At 40.6% G+C, this 24,006-nt stretch overlaps 1 protein-coding gene across 1 annotated transcript; it reads left to right on the top strand.

The window, feature by feature from the left end:
• Nucleotides 1-3,740: 3,740 nt before the first annotated feature.
• slc38a8a (solute carrier family 38 member 8a) lies at nt 3,741-23,028 on the top strand. The gene is made up of 10 exons (XM_087844525.1): nt 3,741-3,938; nt 6,502-6,700; nt 7,900-8,056; nt 8,897-9,001; nt 12,259-12,316; nt 17,092-17,206; nt 18,822-18,969; nt 19,199-19,401; nt 19,482-19,533; nt 21,260-23,028. Exons 1-10 carry the CDS (start codon nt 3,741-3,743, stop codon nt 21,360-21,362), a joined length of 1,338 nt encoding a protein of 445 aa, XP_087700651.1. The 3' UTR covers nt 21,363-23,028.
• Nucleotides 23,029-24,006: the final 978 nt, after the last annotated feature.

The following is a 24,006-nucleotide window of genomic DNA, read 5'->3' as shown; positions in this document are numbered from 1 at the left end:
GCATCATGTCCAAAATAAACATCATCTGTTGTATATTTAAAAAAAAGAAAAAAGGAACCTGTTTACCGGGTCGTAAATTAGGCAACTAGAACAGTCGCCCCCTGCTGGCCATTATAAGGAATGCAAGTTTAAGACTCTTCTGCATTGCTTTCTTTTTTCAGAGCTGGAATTGGTCTCTAAGATATGATCTACAGTGGAGCATCTACTAAGCCAACTCTTCTGAAATGCAAAACTTGCAGATTTTTTTTAAATGTAAAAATCTGTAGTTGTTAACCCCAACCACTCCAGGGAGTTCATCACACATGGCTGAGCACTCTGTAGTCAGGCTTCATATAAACTTGTCAGGCTTCATATAAACTTGTCATGCTCTCAGCAGCACTCCTGACACCTTAAAGAGAGTTCTTTGAGGTGAGGTGCAGATTTGCTCACCAATTACAACATTTTTAAGTCTTAAATTTATATTAGCAGAGGAACAAATGGAAAAATACATGCACATATCCATATTTAGATGTGATAAAGGCAAAGAATCAGCAGTGTGCAAACTGCTCTTTCTTTTCTTTGCTTCCATGAACAACCTTTTTGAACCTTTTTCGTGGTTCCATTAGTGGTTTTACTTATTTTATTTATTTTTATTTGCCTTTTTTATGTAATGTCCACTGCTGCCTGTTGGGACCAGTAGAAAGACTGGTACAATGGTTACAGCTGTGCGTCATGCATTTGCTTCTTTTTCTGTTTCCATCCTGTGGATGCAGTTGAACTGTATGCTCTATTCCAAAAATCAAGGATGGTTCAGTCACACACACACATCTCACAAAGCTACCTACGTGAAAAGTAATTTCTTAAAAGCAAAATACCTGGAGAAATGGCGCAAAATCAATAAAAGGTTCCAGAAGGTTTTTGTAGGGGGTATGTTTGATCATTCAACAATAAACATTTGGAGGTGGCAGACAGGGGTTTATTGATGTGCCAAAAGGTCACCATCCACAGGTAGATTGGGGGACTATATTGTTCCTGTCTTTACCCGCTCTGACCTTTAACTGCTAGACCACGTAGATGTCCTGGTGACTCGAATCCTAATTTGAATAAAAAATAAAACTGAGCTGCTTAATCAGCATTAATGCCATCATAGCTTTAGTCTTTGTATTACTTGCATTTTCTTGCACATTTTCTCTCCACTGTGCTGCAGGTATCACAAAGAACTGATGAAACCTACGTACCTAACATTTTGGCTCCAGTCACCACGAGCGCTAGAGAGTGATTAAAAAGTGGAGGTTAAACCTGTGACATGAGGCAGACTGCTGAGAAGAAATAATTGCATTCCTTTCCGAGGAGTAATCACAGATTGACTGGACTAATTCCACACCACTCATGGGTTTAGTATTGGTATTGGGCTGAATTCAGTGATGCAGGCTGATTTCATCAGAGGTGATGTATGCCGGTGTGCTGGGGGCTCTGAGCTTTGGCTCTTTATCCAAGCCTAATAGGCCAGATCAGCCTGTGAATCTGTCACCAGTCTTCTTGGATGATGGCTCCACTTAAGAACTAATCTCCCTCGGAACCTTGGGAAACTGGGAAATGACCCCGGAGCCAGCTTGCCGTGCTAACAAGATTTGGGAAAGCTGGTGGTGAGTGGAGGTCACATGCCCTTGTTTCCTCCAAGGTTCCCAGATGCCAGGACTTCCTGTTGGGTCAACCAGGTTGTAGGGTTATGTTCTGAACGAGCAGTTGAAACATTTACTGGAGTGGCTCTGAGTTGAATTCTCCAAATGATCCATTGGTTCTTCCCTTATCACATCCTACTAGCATCCAGCTCCTCCAGCTCTCCCAGCGTTTCAGCAGCCACTTTCTATATAAGCTTTCCTCCTGCGTGTTTAAGAAATATGCACCAAATCATCTGAATTACCCATCACATATACCTGGAAGCTATCAGAAAGCAGCCAGTGATGACGTCTAAAAATATGCTGCCAAACCTTTGGTTAAAAATTTGAATCAGACGATTTCTGATACTTTTATGTGCCCACTAGGATCCGTTACTAATTAATTTCCCATGTGTGTAGCTGGTGACTCAAATCAGGGCCATGATTCTTCCTCACATCTTATAGCTGCTTTGTAGCATTTTCCCTGTTTGTGCTGTGTCTTGCATCTGTAGCATTTCTCTGCTTGGAGCTTGTCCAGGCCTGTGATACCTAAGCTGTGAAAGGACCCATTAACACAGCTCTGCTCATTCATTATCTCCATGCCCAATCCTGGTGGCAGGCTCGTTCATTTTCAAAGGAATTTGTGAGATCAATTTCCTTTTCCTCAGTGTCTGAATCCCAAACACATGGGTTATGCATGCAAATCAACAAATTGCTTGTAGCTTCTGCCTCTCTCCTTTCTTCCCCCCAGAAAGCTGGCTTTAAACTCCGGGGTGCAATCTGTTACCCTGTGACTGCACCGCAGGAAATTGATTTGTGTTGCTTTTTCATTTTCATCCATGAAATTAAAAGTCAAGAAACTCAATTTCACAAGTGAAATAAAGTGACATATACATTTCGGAAGGGATGAGTTCAAACAAAGTGGGTTTGGCTTTTGTACCCCTGAATCAATCCTGTGCATGAAATTTACAAGTTGATGCTCCCATGTTATTTCTGCTGGACATATGTAGGCCATTCAGAACTGTCTTCATGTTTACTTCCCCTTCCAGACCAGACAACCTGCTGAATGAGGCACCGCGAACAAAAGCAGATAAAAGCATCAAAAAGAGGGAATGAGAGGGAAGACGGAAAAGGGGACACAATGGCGGCATGTATAGAGAAAAGAACGTGCAAGAAAGCTTTCAAAGAAAGACTGGCATCTTCCATTCATCCTCTGCTTCAAGCAGAAAACACTAATGGAGAGGCCAGATCCATAGGCTACGTTCACACTGCAGGTCTTAGTCTTCCTCATCCACTCTGTTTCCAGACTTTCACTGTCTTTACCAGTCAAGGACATTTAGCCCTCACAAAGACCCCAACCTCCAGGATTCATTCTAAGATGCTCCCTAGCATAGATATTCCAGCCTTTTCTTTAATTCTGTCCACGCACACATACTGGCTGTTTGTTGTTGTGTGTATATATTCAGGTTACTGAATTGAGAAGCTCAACTTGACTTTTTTTTCTACATAACCAGTTATGCAGACAGACTGGAACGCCACATTAGCCCTTATTATGAACATATTATTAAGGTTAGTTAGACATTTCACACTATTGCTGTTCAGTTAGAGCATATTTCATAGCGTACTACATTTTCTACTTTACTGCCAGGACCTTTAGAATAAGATATAGACTGAGAAAATATGTCATTTTTATTACACGACGTAAAAACAAAAAAACCCCATTTGTTTTCAAATAATTTGCCACATTGAACGCTTTCTAAATAAATCCTCTGGCAGATTAAATATTACTTATTTTTATTTAGATTTTTTTTCCTTTTTTTTTTTTAAACAAAATAAACCAAAACAAAGAGGAAAGTCTTGTGAAGATAACAACAACAACAATATGAAAGTGATCCATTGGATTACGTTAAAAGACTTTTTCTGAGCAGCACCTGAAGGCAGCAGCAGCAGATCCACCCCTCCCTCCACCAGCTCTCCAGCCGGCCCACCTTGCTCAGTGGGCCCCTATGAGAGGCAAGCCCAGCATCCAAGTGACCTGCTCCTGTTTGCAGTCTACGTGCGAGCACCGCAGTATCGCGCAGTGAGTCTCCTGGCGGTCGGAGCATGGAGGAATTGGCCAGAGAGAGCATCAGTCTTCTGGCTTCAGCCTCGGCCAAGCCGCCTCTGGACGTTGGGCCCCGGCTGGGCTCCGTGGGGGCCATTTTCATCATGCTTAAATCCGCTCTGGGTGCTGGGCTCCTCAACTTCCCCTGGGCCTTCGAGAGAGCCGGAGGAATCCACAGCGCAGTCACCGTGGAGCTGGTGGGTATTTATTCATTTTAGAAAGACATATTATACAAAGATTCACACTTTGAAATTTTTTCCCCCTGCATCACTGAGCCCTGTCTAATACAGAAAATTACCTTTTTAAAAAAGATTATTTATCAGCAATAACAGTTTTATATTGATTGATTCTGGGTGGTTTTTGAGTGGAAGTGATACATCTTATCTCCTTTAAACTGGGGCCCTCTGAGATTAATTAAAAACACTGTGATCTTCTCCACATGGCAGGAGAGGCCATGTTAGACTTGACCTCAGGACTTTAAAATTCACTTTATTCTTATCTCAATAAAAATGTTCTCCTCACTTGGCCTCTATAGTGATCCAAAAGTTTGTAAAGAAATCCCCACAAAGTCTTTTTCTTGTTAATGCGCAGATTCTAAAACTTGTTGTAATTTTGGCAATTAATTTAGCAAAGCAACTCCACAGAGCAAAGATTGTTCTCTGCACTCATAAAACTCAGTGAAGATTTTAAGCATATTTAAAGCTGCAGCCATTCATTCTTGGCCACTAGGGGGCAGAAAAAAGACAAATATACAGGTGCCACAATACTCACACTTAAAATTTAACTTTTTGCATGTAATTATATGTGACTAATAAAATTCCAATATTTGCTCTACTTTTAGCTCTAGTTTGGTCTTTAACTAATGGTAGATGAATGAATCCAGCCCACTGGACAGCTTTAGAAAATATAAAGAAGTGCATAGATTTCAAACTTTCACCTGTATTTTAGTTTAACAGATTTTCCACTTGATAAAGACTATCGACAGTCATTGCCATTCATGCTGCACCAAAGTAATGAGCTAACAGATAAACAATTAAATAACAGGAAAGTTCCTGTTTTTCTTTTATTAGTCAGTCCATTGTAAATGAACAAAAACGTCATATTTTGTAATTACAGGACAGTCTGAGCAATGAACTAACTTTTTCTGTAATTTTACACATTTATCATGTAGTCTCATTGGATCAAAGTGGGCTGTATATGGACCACGATGTGTATAGAGTTTGACATCCCTGCTGTGGATCATTTTTCCCTCATACATGGTAATGATGGTTGAACTGAACTGTTCAAATCAAATCCCCCATTTGGATACTGTTGAGGCTTAAAGTTAGGAGTGTGCACAGGCACAGTCACCTGCAGCTGGTAGCACTGCTTCGCGAAGTGTCTAAATTCTTTGTGGCATAAATTTAACAAGGTGCTGGAAACATACCTCACAGGTTTTGGTCCACATTTACATAATCGATCATGCAGTTGTTTTACACTTGTCATTTGCATCGGTATCGGGTGACTATGGAAGTCGTTAGACTACAGTGAATATTCTGTCATGTTCAAGAAACCAGTTTGGGTTCATCTGAGTTTTGTGATGTCGCGCGCTGTCCTGCTAGAAGCAGCCATCACAAGATGGGTACACAGCAGTTATAAAGGGATGGACATCAGGCAACAGTACTCAGGTAGGCTGTGGCATTTAAATTGATGGTCATCTGGTACTAAGAGGCCAAAAGTGTGGCAAGAAAATATCCCTCACACCATTACAGCACCACCACCAGCCTGGACAGCGCATGATGGAGCCATGCTTTGATGTTGTTTATGCCAAATTCTGACTCTACCTTTCAAATGTTGCAGCAGAAATCAAGACTCATCAGACCAGGCAATATTTTCTAAGTCCGCTGATGCCCAGTTTTGGTGAGCCCAGAACAAGAAATCTGTAGCCTCAGTTTCCTGTTCTTACCTGACAAGAATGAGACCTGGTCTGGTCTTCTGCTTCCAGGTTTAACATTTTATGAATTCAAAGACGCTCTCCTGCATAGAAGACAAGTGTTCATTTGAATTACTGTTTCCATCCTATCAACTTGAAACAGTCTGGTCATTCTGTTCTGACTTCTCTTGGTGCTTACTGGATATTTTTTCTTTTTCAGACTGTTCTCTATAAACTCTGGAGATGGTTGAGTGGAAAATTCCCAGTAGATCAGCATAATCCAGTATCCAAATACTAATCCAGCCTCTCTGGCACTAACAACCATGTATTTACAGCCACTTAAATCCCCTGATTTCTCAGTTTGACCATGAACAGGTCATCTTGACAATGTCACCATTACATGTCTAAGTGCATTATTGAGTTGCTGTGACACCCAGTACATTTATTAGTTTTCCATGGGGTCATTCATTAAATACATTTGTCACACTGCCAATAAATTAAATGCATCCACGCAGGCATTTAGTAATTGTATTAGCGTCACTTATGTTATCCATCAGCAGAGTATGCAATACATTTAAAATAGACATGAGGACCTGATCAGAAGTTAGTGAAACACTGATGCTTCCCAAACGTGCACGGGCAAAAAGAAAACTTTAATGTTTCGTGATGATCTTTTATTTACCAAGCACTTTTGGACTCAGGACCTAGAGCTGCATGTGGACATAGAGTATTCAGTGACTGAATTTAGGCTTTTGTCATTTAAATGTATTGAGCAGAACACAGTTAAAATAACACTTGAAAGTTGATTTAACATTGTCTTATTGTCTTGGTTTTCTTCACCTGCTCAGGTTTCCCTCGTGTTCCTGATTAGCGGCCTGATTATCCTGGGCTATTCCTCGTCCATTAGTGGCCAATGCACCTACCAGGCGGTGGTGAAGAAGATATGTGGGCATGTCATTGGCCAGCTGTGTGAGATCTGTTTTGTCTTCAACCTCTTCATGATCTCTGTGGCCTTTCTGGTCATAGTGGATGACCAGCTGGAAAAGTGTGAGTTAATGTTCACTTTTATTTTTCAATCTTTCATCATTTCCTAAATTTACGATTTTTTAAAAATCATTTTCCTGTTATCCAACATTGTTTGCCTGCAGGAGCGATTCAGAGTGTGTTGAATACTTAGTTTGAACTCTCAGTGTTGTGTTGTGTTTGAATGGATAAATGCAGACACAGTGGTACAGAAATGCATCTGTTGGCTGTGTGTTGCAGCAAAATGAAACCACCGCAGCTCGTTGCAGGTTTGATTCGACACATTTCTGGTGGATTTTAGAGATTTATAAATACGATTGAACTGTGTTGAGTGACAGATTTGTTTTATGTTGCTAATAAAAATGAAAAAAGGGGGATCAATTTGCTTTTGGAGGCAGCCTCAAGTGGCTGGAAGAGGAAGTGCAGACTTTTGCACTACATTGTTACATTAATTTTACAGCCCTGATCTTGCCTCTTGCATACAGTTCAGTTTGATACTTCAAAGAAGCGAGCATGCGCTAAACGTCAGTTAGAAGAGTGAAAACAATTGAGAGAGTGATGCAAATAGACAGTACATGCATAAATGTTCAACAGCGTATTTTAAAACCACAGAGCAACTGCAGTTTTGGCAGCCTTGCTCAGCTCGTGTCATCTCTAAGATGAAATGCAGATTTAAAGTGATTAAATATAGGATCCTACTGTATATAATCTTTCTGTCCAGATTACAGGCACTGAAATAGATTCATAATTCATATCCTCTAAAATACAGCTTTCTTGAAGGGCCAGTGGGAAAAATATATAAATCCGTACACTTGGTTTATAAAATCCATCCATCTGTAGTTTATGGAGCCACAGATTCATAGTTTGTAAATGGATTTCTAGACATATTTTACTTTTTTAGAAAAAAGGAAAGCGATTGAAGCACAAGAATGTGTTTTTGATTTAGGTTTTTGGGCACATTTACCACTGTGATCTGTTTTGAATTGGACTTTTCAGCACTTTCATTGTGCGACATCTTTTTTCAAGTTTATTTTTTTAAAACCAAACATTCAGACTGAGATAAGCAAGCAGGGAAATTGGTAGAAGCAGATTGCTGTTCATGAATTAGACAGCACAGTTTTATTTGCATTTTCTCTGTTTTTTTTTTTTTTTTTTTAAAATGCATTTAACTTTCACATCTGTGATATATGTGTGTTGCTACGTCGCTGTTTTGTGTCCGTCAGTGGGCGACTCCCTGCATGAGCTGGTAACTAATCTTCCGGAGTCAGAGATGCCAGAACACTTCTACATGGACCGGCGCTTCGCTTTGGTGCTGCTCTGTTTCTTCCTCATCCTGCCATTATCCATCTCCAAAGAGATCAGCATTCAGAAATACATCAGGTCAGGTGTTACATGTGGTGGCACTTATAGTAGTTATTATTATTTTTTAATAAGGTGATAATGGCAGCTAATGGACGGTTCAAATTTATCATTCATATTTCCTGCTGCACTCAGCTGTATGCAAAAGATTTTAGTCACTATGCCTGAACTACCCACCGAAAAATACTTGATTTCTTTATGATTATTTGTGTGAGACTTTTCATTCACAGTTTCTTTTTTGATTATTTCAAAAACTTCCCTGTGCTGCCACCCAAAGGCCAAACTGTCAAATTAGGAAAAATGATTACAATATAGGAAACCAGTAAGCAATGAGGAGATTAATGTTATCAAGATCGATGACCTTTTACCTGCTGGCAGCCTTCGTGACAACTTTAACATCTTGGCTCATTACTGCTTGGCTCAGCATACAGTTTCATATTTACTGTAATATTAATACAAAATCCTATTACTTCTAATATCACCATTCACAGCCCATAAGCTGTTGTGTAAGTTATAGTCAGTTGCAGACCTAATTTTGAGGTTTCCGTGTGGTGGGTGAAGTATAAAGGTTGTTTCTCAGGAGTAGCATAGCCTGCAAAACCGGTGTTCAGATTTGTTAAAGTGTTTTGGAGGTGTGCTTACTCAGCTTTACGGTGCCACAGCGTTTCTTTTCTTAAAGAAGAGGATTATGATCCTCATTTATTCAGAGCATACAGGTCAAGCATGTGTCTATATGGATAAATGAGTAGAGAACATGACCCTGGTCAGCCTCAAGTAAGCCTCTCATTCATATTATGTTGGGCTGAATGTTCCAGTCTGATTTCTGTCTGAAGCAGGCGTTTTGTCTCCATCCTCTCACAGTGTTCTGGGTACTTTGGCTGCGACCTACCTGACCACAGCCATCATCATCAAATACCATACCAGGCCTTCTGTTCTGGTTCACAACAGCCCTCTCCACACCAATGGGTACGTACGTTTGTGTGTGAGGGCTACAAATAATGGGTTCCAGGGCTCCAAACAATCTGCTTGTTTCACTGGTCACAACAGTAAGTGAAGTGAGGTTCAGACTGGTCTTCAGACAGACTGGCAGCATCGAGAGTGCAGTAAATTATCAATGCTGTGGTTGATTCGCTTGTTTTCAGTTCTCCAGCTCAATGCTTGTTTTTACTGCGCTGATTCACTCTTAGATAATATTTCGTGTAATCAATTTTAAATCCTTCACATATAATACAAATGCATTATTCACTACACCATGGAACCACTTTTGTTAAAAAAAGAAAGAAAAAAAAGTGAATACAAGAGAGCAATTTTTCATTTTCAATTATGTGGGTTTTTTTTCTTCTCCCCACCCCCCATTGTCAGAGTGGCTGTTTCCCCTCCTTTACTTGTTTTATATCTTGCTCAGCTAAACGAATTGTGGACTGTGTAAATTTTGGATACAAGTAGGGATGGGTATCGAAAACCGGTTCTTGTTGAGAACCGGTTCCCAGTGTTTCAATCCCTTGGAATTGTTTGCCATTTTTGCAAACGATTCCCTTATCGATTCCAGTCGCCCCGAATGACGTCACCACGTTGCGGAGCGTCATTTACCTGGCAGGAAACACGGCGCCTAAGCGGCTCAAACGCTCAAAAGTTTGGTTTTGCTTTACGAGAACGGATGACAACAGGGCAACTTGCAATACTTGAAAAGTAGATATTTCATTTAAGGGAGGAAACACTACGAATATACAAAAGCATTTGCTCACAAAACACACGATGACCTTAAATGAATGTCGTGATTTTAATTCCGCTCCGGACTCGTGAATCTCAACCCAGCAGCAGCGGTAACGTTTGCACGTCCTCTCCCGTTAATGCGGCAGGTAAATAATCAACTAACAGTGCATATTATGTTAGCGCGATCTGCCTTATTACAAAACCATTACTGTGCGTTTAGATGACCATGATGAGAGAGACAGACAGAGTCTGGCTCAGATGCTGCCAGTTCTCACTGCAGTCTACCGTTAGCGTCTCCTTTCAGGCCAGGATAGACGAATGTCACCGAGCAGTGACTAAGTTTGTGGTCAAAGGTTTGCACCCATTTGCCACAGCAGATGATTTTCGGTAAGTGAATGTGTTTAATTGTAGGCAGGGACATTACTGGATATTCTTGTGTAATTGCTACAGAATTATTTATGTTATACTTTGTTATTGCTACAGAAGAATATTTATTTTATTATTTTACATTTACAATTTTTTTTTTCCTGGGGACCCTGTGACACCCCATTGAAGAGCCGTAGGCTGTGGCTCTCTTAAGAGCTCACTGTTGGGTTTGTAAGGCCATGTTACTCCTAAATTTCTATCTTGTTCAAAGAGAAGATATAAAACAAAGTTCTAAGCTAATCGACCTTAGTGTTCTCCTTTTTTTTAAAAAAAGAATCTATAAGAGAATCGATAAAGAATCGAATCGTTAAACAGAATCGAAAATGGAATCGGAATCGTGAAAATCTTATCAATACCCATCCCTAGATACAAGTGTAACTAATGTCAGAGTGAGGCTTTGATATAGACATGGTTATAATAAAATTAAAGGAGAATGTTGGTTACAACAGCCTCAAAGCTCTATAAGGTGACATTTTTAATTGATCTGGTGGAAGGGAGCGACACGGTAGTGTTACGCCCCGCTCAAAAACAAAGTGTTGTCTGGGGTGGGGGGTAACACAATGTGAAAAAGAAAACAAACTACTGAAAAATAGGTGTCATTAAACGTGATTTATTACACAAAACTACTAAAGTAAAGATGAACACAGGGAAGCTTTTTCTTCACGGTCTCCAAGGCCAAAACAACAAACAAAACATCCCCTTTAACTAAGAAAACACACCAAGAACCCTCGAGCCAAAAACAAAATACAGTGGCTGAGCTCCCTGTCTAGCTAAAAACAGGAGAAAACAATTGAAACAAAAATGGCAGAGAACCCCTACCTGCTTCCACTGTGATTAACCATTAACACTGTAAAGGCACACCTTTACTCACAACAAAGAAAGTCAAAGTTACACAGAGTTTCAATTCACACACAGCTGCAGCCTGCTGCCCAAACCACTGTAGCTCACAGTTCTGGCAAATGGGGGAAGTGGAAGGGCGTGGCGGTTTGAGATGGCAGTCGTGGCTGACGAGCTGCAACACACCTCCGCTACGGCCCATGAGGCAGACCTGGAACACAGGAAAGGGAGAAAAAACCTCTCTCATAGAGGGCGAGCCACTAGAGGTGAGCGACAGGTAGGTAGGTAGCATGCTGGTTAACACTGCTGCCTCACAGCAAAAGGGTCCTGGGTTTTTCTGTGTGGAGTTTGCATGTGCTCTTTGGGTACTCTGGCCAAAGACATGCATTTAGTGAGGTTAGGTTAATTAAGTTGATCCTAAATTGGGCATAGGTGTGAATGGTGCAACTAAGTGACCTGTCCAGAGTGTAACCTTCCGGCTCCACCGGTAACCTTGTTAAGGATGGATTGATGAAGTTATATGACATATATATATATATATATATATATATATATATATATATATATATATATATATGCCTCAATGAACTGAAGCATTGTTTTAAAGAAGAGTGGGATAGAAATCCTCCACAACGATGTGAGACATGATTAAGTCATATGGAAAACAATCACTTCAAATTATTGCTGCCAATGGAGGTTCTTTTGAAAACGTTCCTCTTCACAGAACTCTATGCAGACACATTTTTGACACTGGCACCCAACACCAGGGGGTGCTGCAGAGAGGGGTTTCTTGACTGTTAGGTAAGCATCAGTAGTCCTGTCATCTAGTTCTAATAAACATATTCTAACTCTTCTCTTAAATGCTCTTTTCAGTCTTGATGATGAAGTTTTCATCTTTTAGTTATCATCTATGTGTCGTAAATATACTTCATCACCAGAGCTAGTCCACATATTGAGGTTGCATCCAGGAAATATGGCTCTTGCGAAGCTTCCTCATAAATCTGTTATGAATTGAGGCCACCAGGACAGACGCAGTTGTCCACTTGAAGCCCTGTGTTGCTCTGTCTGGATCACTGACTTAACTCGGCAGCTCTTATCACCCATTTGCCTGTGATTGACAGAGTAACTCTAGAGTGAAGAGTCTCTAAATGCCATGGCATTATCAGCGGTGCCCCAATAATAGACTAATTCTTCTTCCGGTGGCATTTGTGAATCCATGAAAATGACTCTTGTGTTTCCTCCTTAAGGATGAACTCCTGGGCCGCCATGTTCAGTGTCATCCCGACCATCTGCTTCGGTTTCCAAGTGAGTGCAGCAGTTTAAAATATTGATGTTTATGTTCATCTAAAACTTGGATAACATGTGTTTGCATCGTCGTGCTGCCTTAAGGCTGGAGGCCAGTGCAAGCACAGCTGTCTGTGGAGGAGTACGTAATGTATCAGCAGGAAAAACTGCTTGGAAGTGTATATATGTGGCTAAATATGCAAGTAATTTCTAAGCAGGTAATGAGGCACGTCTTCATAATGTTTCACCTGAACGTCTTTTAGTCATACTGCAGATATTTTGGACTTGAGTATTTATAAAGGCTTTAGATATGTGGCTCTGATGTTTCTGCCTCCAAAACCATTGAGATAAATGGTAAAAAGCACGACTCATTTGCCTCTGCAAAACGATTAGGACATTTAGAAAAATAATAAATAATAAGACAGGAAATTAAAAACAAAAGATAAAACAAACAAACACCAGGTTATTATCATGTGTTCTGTGTTAGTTTCTGTTTCAGCTTGTGGGGGTGGGGGGGTGTTAAGTACAGCATTTTGTTACTTTGCAGGAGAATTTGAATTGTTTGCCTGAGATAATAACAGCGGAGGAATTAATTTAATTTTTTTTAGCCAAATTTCTTGAGATGAGATAAGTTTGCTCTTAATTTGAGTGGAAAAAAACCTGAAGTACTGCTCTTACAATCAAAAAGCTTGATAAATGGCTCAGTGGTTTTAATTTAGCTGACATTTGTAGATGTATACAAACCAACGTAATGGGAGAGAATGCGTTTAGATGACATGTGATAATTTGCTGTAATTTAAAATACGGTGTTGGGTCTGTGTTTCCACAAGCCCCGCTAATTCTAGAGACTTATTCATCATGAAGAAAACAAGACAGTCGATCGATCGATCACTTGCGCAAGGGAGGCCTGTGTCCACCACGAAAATGACCCCGAATCTGACCTCCTCCTGCTGCCTTTTATTGAGAGACAGAAAACATCACAGCAAAGCCACGCCCACTTGGTTCTAAGACAAAGCATTGTATGTATATGTGTGAACTTCTGTAAGAATGTGTGTGTGTGTGTGTGTTATGTGAGAATGTGTGTGTGTTACCTCCTGCTGACCAAAGGGTCATAAAAGCAAGAGCAACATCACAAGAAACAGATCTTCCAGATAGGATGTATCTGCAATAAAACACTACAGCCCCCCACCCAGAGTCTCGAGAATCTGGGGGGAAGGACAGTGAAAATCCTTTCATCAGAGTTGGCAGGCATAAAAATGACAACATTTAACAATTCACTCTAACATATGGGTCTTATTTTTGTAAATGATACAGAAACAGCTGTCATGTCAGAAAATAACAAGAAAAGTGTTGTTTTGTTCTTGTGCTTTTAAGGCTGAGGACACTGAGACTGAGGCAGCCGGGGCTATTAAAGGGCATTAGGTCCATACGTTTTGAAGCAATAACAATTTTTGTAATTTTGACTCTTTATACCAACATAGTGGATCATAGTCTCCAATCAAGAAACATCAATATGAATGTAAATACAGAGGGTTTACAGCAAGATGCAAAGCGATTGTTTGCTGTAGAACAGGAAGGGCAGATTCGATTTTGCCAGAAAACATCTGAAACAGGTGGCACAGCTAAAAAACCCAGTTTGCCTTCTATTGGAACAATGGAAAGAAACAGCTTATGATCTGAACAATATAAGATTATCTATCAAACATGGTGGAAGGAATGTTACTGCATGGGTATGGATGGCTGCCAGTGGAACCAGGCCACTAGTGTTTTTAGAAGTTAGATGGAGTGTGAAGTGGAAAAAGACTATAAAGATTGCTCAGATCAGCCAAATGCTGCAACACAGATTCGATGGCTTTTCACAGAGCAAATGATTCAAAGCATATCTTAAGACTTTGATGACTTGGGTGGCAGATTTAAAGGATAGTGCAAAATCAACCCAAGTTTCTCAGGACAAAGAATTTAGACCAGAACATTTTGTTCAATTACTGAACAGAAAACTGAAGGCAGAGAGACACAAAATGAGCAGCAACTTAAGCTACGTTCACACTGCAGGCGAAAGCGCATCAAATCCGATTTTTTTTTGACCCTATGCGACGCATATCCGATCATGCTATGACAGTATGAACGGCGCAAATCCGATATTTTCAAATCCGATCTGGGTCACTTTCGTATGTGGTACTGAATCCGATACATATCCGATGTTTTAGAAAGCGACTGCTGTAAATGGTCAGGTCGCATTAAATCCGTCTTTTACGTCACCGACACAAGACAGACGCCAATTATCAGCACTGGAGAAGCGCCCGAGAAGACATCGCGAATGCTTCCTGGCCATCCCGTGTAGATGTCAGTGAAACTGTTGGGAAGACAACGTTGGAGAAACGTGAACATTTTATTTGTACTGCATAATCTGCAGATTCTGACAGAAATCTGCAACTATCCTTTGAAGCACCGCTCCTCTAAAACAGCAATAAGGATCATTATTAGGTTATTTACATTATTATGTAAATAACAAAATAACTTAAAGCAAAAATTGGGAAACGTGAAGTCCGAAGTCTTTATATTAACGGCCATCTGTCAAAAAATATTGTTTGCTCTGGGTCTAAACAGAGCGCGTTGTGTGTGACATCTTCTTTTGCGCATGCGGGCCGCTTTGAGCGTTCACACTAGAGCGCGTTTGCTGTCGCATTTTATTTGTAGTGTGAACACGCAGACAAAAAAAATCGGATTTGATCAAAAAATCGGAATTGAGCATTAAGACCTGCAGTGTGAACGTAGCCTAAGGGCAGCTGCATTAGAGGCCACCGAGAGTATCTCAAGAGAGGAAATACAGCATTTAATGATGTCCATGGGTTCTCGACTTCAGGCACACATTGACTGCAAAGGACTTTCAAGCATTAAAAACAATTCCTATTTGAAATTATGTGTCCAGTTACTTTTGTGCCTCTGAAGATGGGAGACTGTGTATAAAAATGACTGTAATTCCTAAATAGTTGAAAATATTTGTTAAACCCCTTGAATTAAAGCGGAAAGTTTGCAGCTCAGTTACACAGATTGTTTCATTTAAAATCAACTGTTTTGGTGAATGTAGGCAAAAAAATGTGCCATTGTCCAAAAACAGATGTGACTGTGTAAATGTTGAAGCAGTCATCCTGTAATTTCATCTTGTATGAAGCACCGTATTTGCAGTTGGATAAGAATAGAAATCTTCCATGTCTTGATTCTTTCTTCCATAAAGTCTCAGGAATGAAAATAGAGCTTTATCGTTAAAAAAATAATGCTAAACTATAGTTGGCATGGCCCTCACTCTTCCTGGACAGCCTCTCTGCATCACTGCTGCGGCCATCGGATAAAATGAAAATGCCAAAACAAGTCACATACTTTTACGTTCACACAGAAGCTGGCAAATCGGTTCATGACAGAGATTTGGGGAATCACAATGTTACAGAAATAAACCAAAGCAAATCCATCTATATTTACACCAAAGGTGCTTGGAAACTATAGGCGCCAAGGTCATGAGGTATGCAACCATTTAGCCACTGGGGCGTACTGCAAGCGAGAGGGCCAAGCTATCACAAAGTCTGAGATGCACAATGTTTGCTCAACACGTACCAAAAAGAAGCTTTAAAACTGCTGTCAGTGCTTTGTCAGGGCTCTTACTGCATCAGGCGGGCGGGCAGGTGGAGGGTGTTAAATATCTCGACGCAAGCAGAAGTGAGGATGTGAGGATGCACGTCTCAGCGTTATTGACTCAGTGCGTGCCAGATGTTTAGATTTTGGAATATAAAATGAAGCTACTGCGAGGGCTCCATTAGGTGGATCATCTGTGTATAAAGCTGATATTTCCCTCAGCAAATGTTTATGACTGATAATGTCTAGCTATATTTAGCATCAGCAAAACGTATAGATTATTTATTTATACACTCTCACATCGTATCATTCATCATTCATCAACACAGAAGTCGTTTTGTGTGTTTTTTTGCTCTTTGATGTAATATAGAACTTTCTATGTAGCATATAATGGCTCATATTGGAGAGTCTGTGTTCTCACTTAATCTTTAAGGCTTCTCAGGAGAGTGCGTTTAACTTCAGTGTAAAGGTCAGCAAGCTGCCGCTCACTGTGCTCCGTGGGAGCGCCGCAGAGTGAGCTTTTCATATTTAATAGCAGGGCAGAGTGCATGGAAAAAAGATCATTCTGTCAGTCTCAAGCAAGACAGACTGATGTGTAACTTCCCAAGTTGCCAAGGTAACCCCTGAAGGCTGGTGGCGGGATCTAATAAAAGGAGGCGAAAGTGTGAGAGGATTGATGCATGTCCTCTCAAACAAACACATAGACACGCTCCCTCAGGGTGAGTGATTGCAGGGCGAAGGGTTGAATGGAGGGCTGATGAGATCCTGAGAGGAAGGGAGGGCAAGGAAAAAGGAAGCGAGATTTAACACTGCCCGGTGGCAGCTGGGATCAAGTAGGGACAAGAGTCTTTATCCTGAAATCTATGAAGGTTTAATTCAGCCCTATTGTGCCACTGACACAGCCCGTGCACCTTCTTTTATTTCCTACCTCAGTTCATCACACTGGCAGTAACATCAGACATAATAAGACCAGCCTGAACTATGAGATCCAAAGAGAGGAGAATAATCCGACGCAGACTGTTACAGAGACGTCCAGTCTGACCAGCGACTATTCCCTGGTTGAAGCGTTTGGCTCAATGTGTCAGGGGATTGTCTGACTGTGGGCACTGTTACTGTTTCCTTCTATACTTAAAGTGTGATTGAATTTCACATCTTTGTGCTGGTTCCAGTGTCACGAGGCGTCCATCGCCATCTACAGCAGCCTGGAGAACCAGCGGCTCTCTCACTGGGTCTTCATCTCTGTGGTCTCCATGATCTTCTGCTTCGTCATTTACTCCCTCACAGGTCAGATGACTTCCTCTGCTTCCTCTCTCCACAACCCACCCAATTTATATTTCATATCTTATGTGTTATATACTCTTATACACGTTTTTTATTACTTGAATACTGATTTTATCTCACTAATGATGGACTTTATTTTAGTTTTGCAGTCACATACTATACAGCTATGCAGTTAATATACATTACATCCGATGAAATATGTAACTACTCATCAAATACTCCATTTTTGGTGTTTATGTATTGTACTAAACTCTTGTTGAGCCCAATGAAAAAAAGAACTGTTTTAAATTTCAGTTTTATTTATACCGCGCCAAATCACAACAACAGTCGCCTCAAGCCGCTTTATATTGTAAGGTAGACCCTACAATAATACATACAGAGAAAAACTCAACAATCATATTTCCCCCTATTAACAAGCACTTTGGCAACAGGGGGAAGGAAAAACTCCCTTTTAACAGGAAGAAACCTCCGGCAGAACCAGGCTCAGGGAGTTGCAGCCATCTGAGGTGCTTTGAAAGTGGCTCAGCTTGGCTGTAATTCTGGAAAGAAATTGTGATCACATACAAGTTTTAACCTCATACGCATACACGAAAAATATGAACTGGCAGTAATCCTCACTGTGCTCACAGAGGCCAACAGAGGGCAACTCTTTCGGTTGCAAAAAAGAAGTTGAGTTCTTTAGAAGACGATGGGAAAATGACCACAGTTGATTGGCCTTTGTAAACACTTTTTTAAAGGTTGATTATCTTATCTGCTAGTTGGAAGCTCTTTTGAACATTAAATTAATTTTGTAATTTGTAGTTCTATGTATAATAAGAAAGACGATAGAGTAAGGGTAGGGTAAATGGCCTGTATTTGTATAGCGCTTTACTAGTCCCGAAGGACCCCAAAGCGCTTTACACAACCAGTCATCCACCCATTCACACACATATTCACACACAGGTGATGGCAAGCTACATTGTAGCCACAGCCACCCTGGGGCGCACTGACAGAGGCGAGGCTGCCGGACACTGGCGCCACCGGGCCCTCTGACCACCACCAGTAGGCAACGGGTGAAGTGTCTTGCCCAAGGACACAACGACCAAGACTGTCCAAGCCGGGGCTCGAACCGACAACCTTCCGATTACAAGGCGAACTCCATAGGTTTTGACTACCTTTGTGACTGAATGGGGAGAGTTTTCAGTTTATTTTGGGACAAAGTCAGCCTGCTTTTTAAGCCTTTTTTACCTGTGACTCTGCAAAATCAATAAAATCTCAGTGACCACCAAGTTAATTTCAAAATAATCTTCAAAATAACTCTACAAATAGACCTGTTTAGGCATTTTAAGGTGACTTCAGAGTTGCTTCTACAGGACAACCTTTATATTTCATTCAGGTTCACTCATTGTGATGCTGGGTTTCATAAAAAAAAAAGCTGGTGATGCCCCAAAACACTCAAGTCAAGGATTAAAACCATTACCTCATAAAGCAATGAGTTACATCAAGGTGGCTTTACCCAAGTTTTATATCTATTTTTTTAAATAACTCATGAAATGATTATAAATCATTGTTTGTGTGGCTGCAGATAAGCTGCAGTTGTTGGTAACTGTAAACGTTCACACTTCTCCCTCTGTTGCAGGAGTTTATGGGTTCCTGACATTTGGAAAGGACGCGAGGCCTGACATTTTAATGTCGTACACTAGCAGCGATGTCCTGATGCTGATCGCGAGGCTGCTGTTTGGCATCTCTATCATCACCATCTATCCCATCACCCTGCTGCTCGGCAGGTCAGCGACTCTTCAGCTGAATCTTGTTAACTTGGCTCACTTTTCCATTTAAATGAAACAATCATCAGTTAAAGCAAAGTTTCACATTTAAAAACTTTTACGTGAAGTGAGGGCAAAGACACAAACTGTGACCACCTAAATCATCTTCACAGGGTGCAATGTTTCGATTGCAAAAGACAGTATGTGGCTACGTGAAGATTGTTTAAGCACATCTGTTTCTGCTCCTCAGATCAGTGATCCAGGACCTGCTGCTGAGCAGGCGACAGAGACGCATCGGCGTGGTGACGGTAGACTTTGAAAGCCGCAGCCGCTACATGCTAACGCTCCTATGGATAACTGCGACGCTGCTCATCGCTGTGTTTGTACCAGACATCAGCAAGGTCATCAGTGTGATCGGAGGGATCAGCGCATTTTTCATCTTTATCTTCCCAGGTAGCGCTCTTGGTTACTGATGCGTGTTATGACCAATGTTTCACGTGTCCTGTTGAAACTTTGTGTTTGTGTTTGAACAGGGCTCTGTTTGATGTTTGCCATGCAGTCAGAGCCGGTGTCCTGTAAGACCAGGTGAGGGAAAAACTTCATTTAAATGTTAATGCAATGCAAATATGCAGATGGAAGGTAATCCAAAGAAGAGACAAAGAATGAAGGAAGTTTGCATAATAAGCTGAAATGCCTGCGTGGATGTTTGACTGGATCTTCACGCTTGCACTATATCTCAAGTTGTTTTCGTGTGACAACCATATCATTATTATCATTATTGTTCTTTTTTCAGCATTTATTCTATTTCACTGTATGTGCCGCTCTCTGTACTCTCAACTGCCTCATGGGGATAAATAAAGTTATCTGAATCTGAAGCTAAAGGGATTAATTTAGCAAACATCTAGTCAGGAGCGATATAGACAACTCAGCTGACTAATTCATAAATCCATAATAATTTGGGATGACATCTGGTAAAATCAAGATGCAAATCAAGAGTTCTAACGCAGGACTGTCACAGTACCAGATTTTTATCATATGTAAAATGATAATATTGCTATATCCACTGAGAATTTGATGTAAAAAGTACAAATCACATGTAACTTTTTATAATTTATTAACTCCCTGTTGCCTTTTGTAAGGCAAATAGTTGCTAAATTGATGATAACATAGAGAAACTAAACTGCAGTGACTCAGTTGGGGCAACTATAGACACACTTGAGAGTCAAGGTGCAGGGCAAACCGAACCTGTGTATTCAACGAAGTCCTTTCATTAGTGGGATTGTTAGAAATCAGTCTTTATTAAGTATTATCACAGCACTGCTCTCATAGGTTACATCATTATGCATCAGAAATTTGTCTAAGGAAGGCCAAAACTAGGCGTTTTTCTCTGTGTCCCCTCATACTGTGTTTTAACACAGCTACATTTATGGTGGGATTGATGCTCTCCATATTTCTTTTTGTTTTCTGTTGTCAGACAACTTATGAAATAGTGACTTAATAGGAGCAACTAAACTTAACTTGATGACCTGGAGACATTGAAGCTGCCGTTTTGATAAAATATTCATAGTATGATTAACATCCTCTGACACAGTTGGTGTAGATGATGGTAATCGTGTTTCCAATTTCTACACAAAATGTGTTTTTCTTTTTTTTTCGTGCAGAAAGCTGAAACGAAGTGAGATAAATGCATGAATATAATCCTCTAAGCGTGTATGGCTGGAATGTAAAGTTTCAGTTAAACTTTTAATCTTGTGGTTCTAACCTTTTAAGGAATTCTTTAATAGTAGTCGCAGGTCTCAGGATGTGAACCTGTCTGTCAGCTGGTTTGCTCATTCAGAGATTCCTCCTCAGAATAAATCAAATCCACAAGCTGTGTCTGTGTCTAACTCAATTATGAACCCACCTATGCGTGGCTGGCACATGCATATTAAAAGGATGAAACTTTTAGAGAAACATTTTCAGATTTTTTTTTTGTTAATTTTAATGACCTCGCTCTGTTAATAATGGCGTGATAAGTTGGCAAAACTCTAAGGGCTACAGAACCATTAGTTGACTCCTAATTTTTCTCTCACTTGCACTGTAGCAGTAAGAAACAGTACAACCTACGGCACAGTCTGCAAATAAAGCAAGACAAAAAGGGTAAAATGAAACGTGATGATTGGTTTATTTAGTGCCGCGAGTAAAGGTCAGACTAAATTCAGTGCTACTGCAGCATCTGTTTCATTGAGTGAGTTAAGATTGGGTTGAAGGATGTTACTGAAAGTAAGTCCCATCATTTGTTGACCACTTGGTACCACTTGTTGTCCTCCAGAGTCATCTTCACGGTTTGGGGGGTGGTGACACTCATCTGTGGAGCCTTCATATTTGGCCAGAGCACCACCATCGCTGTTATGCAGCTCCTCGGAAAGATCTGACTTTTCCACGTCCCTTGATGGTCCGAGTGTTTTTAGAAACAGACAGTGGGGAATAAACCTGAAATAACCGATGGTGAGTTATGGCTCTTTAACAACACACGGAGATGACCCTGGATCAGTAAAGCAGCCTTTCAAAACTTGCAGCTTATGGTCTTTAAAGGACTGAAGCCAGCAATCATGCCTCCCTCCTCAAGTACAGGATGTTACTTTCACTTGGGATAATTATTCCTACTTGCTATATGATTATCTATGTCTGTACCTCTTGCCTTGCTGACATGAAATCCTCAGGTATTTTCTATAGTTTGTGCTTACAGTCTTATAACACACTGCCGCACTGCTACACTTAGCTTTATCTGTACAAAGCTTAGTGTAGAGCTTTATCTTAATATTGTAGAGTGTTATAAAATGACACACAGCACCTTTTCCACATTTTCTTGAATAGATTCTACTTTAATTAAAGTGAAAATATTCTCAATAGTGCAACATAAATAATCAAGAGCCGTTAAAACTTAAAAAATATTATCCTGCAGGCCAAATGGGATGTGTTAATGAGACATGACCTTTTTTTTAAATGATAAATCTTTTTCATCATTTCCTGCTTGCCTGTTAATGCTGATATGTGGGTAGGCCTTTAGTGGAGCCATAAAAGACTGTCACAACAGTAGCTTGAGGTTGCAACATGAATTCAGGAGAGAGGATAATTTTATGTTTCTGTACGTGAATATTTGGTTTTTGTGTGTAAATAGGTCATTTTTTTTAATGTCTTACATTTTGACATTTGTATTAATTGTCATGGTCCTGGGCCATTTTGACCAGTGTTTTGAATTTTCATGCATTTTTGATCAGTCTGTTATTTCCCCTCGTGTCTTTACCCCCTGCGTCTCCCTCTGTGTATCTGTGAGTTGTTGTGCCTTGTTTCCCCTCGTGTTTTTTATGTTTCCCCAGCCCGACACGTCTGTGCTCTCCCTCGTGTTCCCTCTGTCTCTCTCCCTCTCCAGTCTGCTTCTCTGTGCACTTCCTGTTTTACTTTGATAGTCTCCCATCAGTTTAAGTAGGGTCAGTGGTTCCCAAACGTAGGGCCCCCTTTGTTTTACAAGAAAAATATTTTGTTTTCAAACTCCATTGTGTTTTATTTCACACCTCAAACATTTAGTAAACAATTAAGCAAATACAAGTAAGCTGCAATAAATTACAAGTAACTACTAACTCTGTTACGCTACGTCCACACCTACACGGGTATTTTTGAAAACGCAGCTGTTTCGTCCACATGTAAACAACGTTTCGAATCACCAAAAACTGAGATTTTTTAAAACTCCTTTTTTTGCGTTTACGTGTGGACGAGGAATACAGAGTTCGTCATGCAATGTCAAAGGCATGTGCCTTTTTTCACGTCACGCTGTGCGCCACGTTATTGTTTACATGAGATTGCAGAATGGAAGATAGTAAGATTAACAGTATTTTGTCTCTATCTGCAGTTTTTACACGCTTACATAGACACACGCAGTTACTGTCCCTCCATTTAGAAAGGCAGAGGCGTCACGGTGTGATTATTTTACGTGTAGTCGTTTTTTTCCCCTGTGTAATAATATTCAACATTGCTATCAATACATTTTTTAAAATGGGTTCAAAAACAAACAACTGTGGGATATTGTTTGTCCGCGATTTGAACCGAACAAATCGGAACAAATCGTGGCAGGATCAGCCTGATATTATTTGTATCCCGCTGTAACTTTACTGTATAAAGAACTAACATCTCCAAAATGTCAGGAGTAGTTAGTTATTACGAGAAGTGTTTGTGAACTAAAAATCAAGAATGTGGGATACTGTTTGTCTGCGATTTGGAGAGCCCAGCGCGTGCTCCCGACACAGGGAAAACCAATTCTGCTGGGGAGACCTACCTCGGCGCTTGTGCAGGTGAAGCCAAAGGGAAGATATGCTTCACCATATTTTCTAGTCTTTGGTTTGGAAGGAAGTTGGTTTGGAAACATATTTGGCGATGCTTCATCTCCTGCTTTGCATTTGTGTGGACGCTCCATCAGAAACGTGTCCATTATGCTAGCAGTGTCCAAGAGTTCTTCTTCTTTTTTATTTTCATACCGCCCCCCCTAGGGGGTGGGCCCCACACTTTGGGAACCTCTGGTGTCGGTCATGTTGTGTTTTGTCCCGGCCTTTCTAGTTGTGATTATTCGTGCTAGCCACGCTTTGTGTGCTCTCTCGTCCCTCGTTATCTTTCTGTGTGTTTATGCCCACTCTCCCTCAGTCCTTTGTCGCATCCTCCCTCCTGGCTGTGTTTCCTTGTGTGCCTCTCCGTATGATTAGTTATGAATTTCCCAGTTTAGTTTTGTATCGCCTTTTTCCCATTCAGCGAATAAAGCTGTACTTTGAGTTAAAGTCCTGTTTGCGTCTGGGTCCTATTCCTGTCTGCACACAGCCAGTTCATGACATTAATTTTACTAGACAAAAGAAAAAGACGACTGAATAAAGCAAATTGTAAACTTATTTTGCTTATTTATTTTCTGTTTGAGTAGCAGCCTGCACTTTGAATCATTGGGGGTTACGCACAATATAAAAGCAATAACCTATCTACCAAAGCAATCACAAGGATGTTATGGGTTCAGCATCTAAAACTGTGAGCAATATAACC

Source organism: Neolamprologus brichardi, chromosome 7, assembly GCF_056152115.1.
Source record: "Neolamprologus brichardi isolate AB-2024 chromosome 7, ASM5615211v1, whole genome shotgun sequence".
Lineage (NCBI taxonomy): Eukaryota > Metazoa > Chordata > Actinopteri > Cichliformes > Cichlidae > Neolamprologus > Neolamprologus brichardi.
This window is presented reverse-complemented; position numbering and strand designations above follow the sequence as displayed.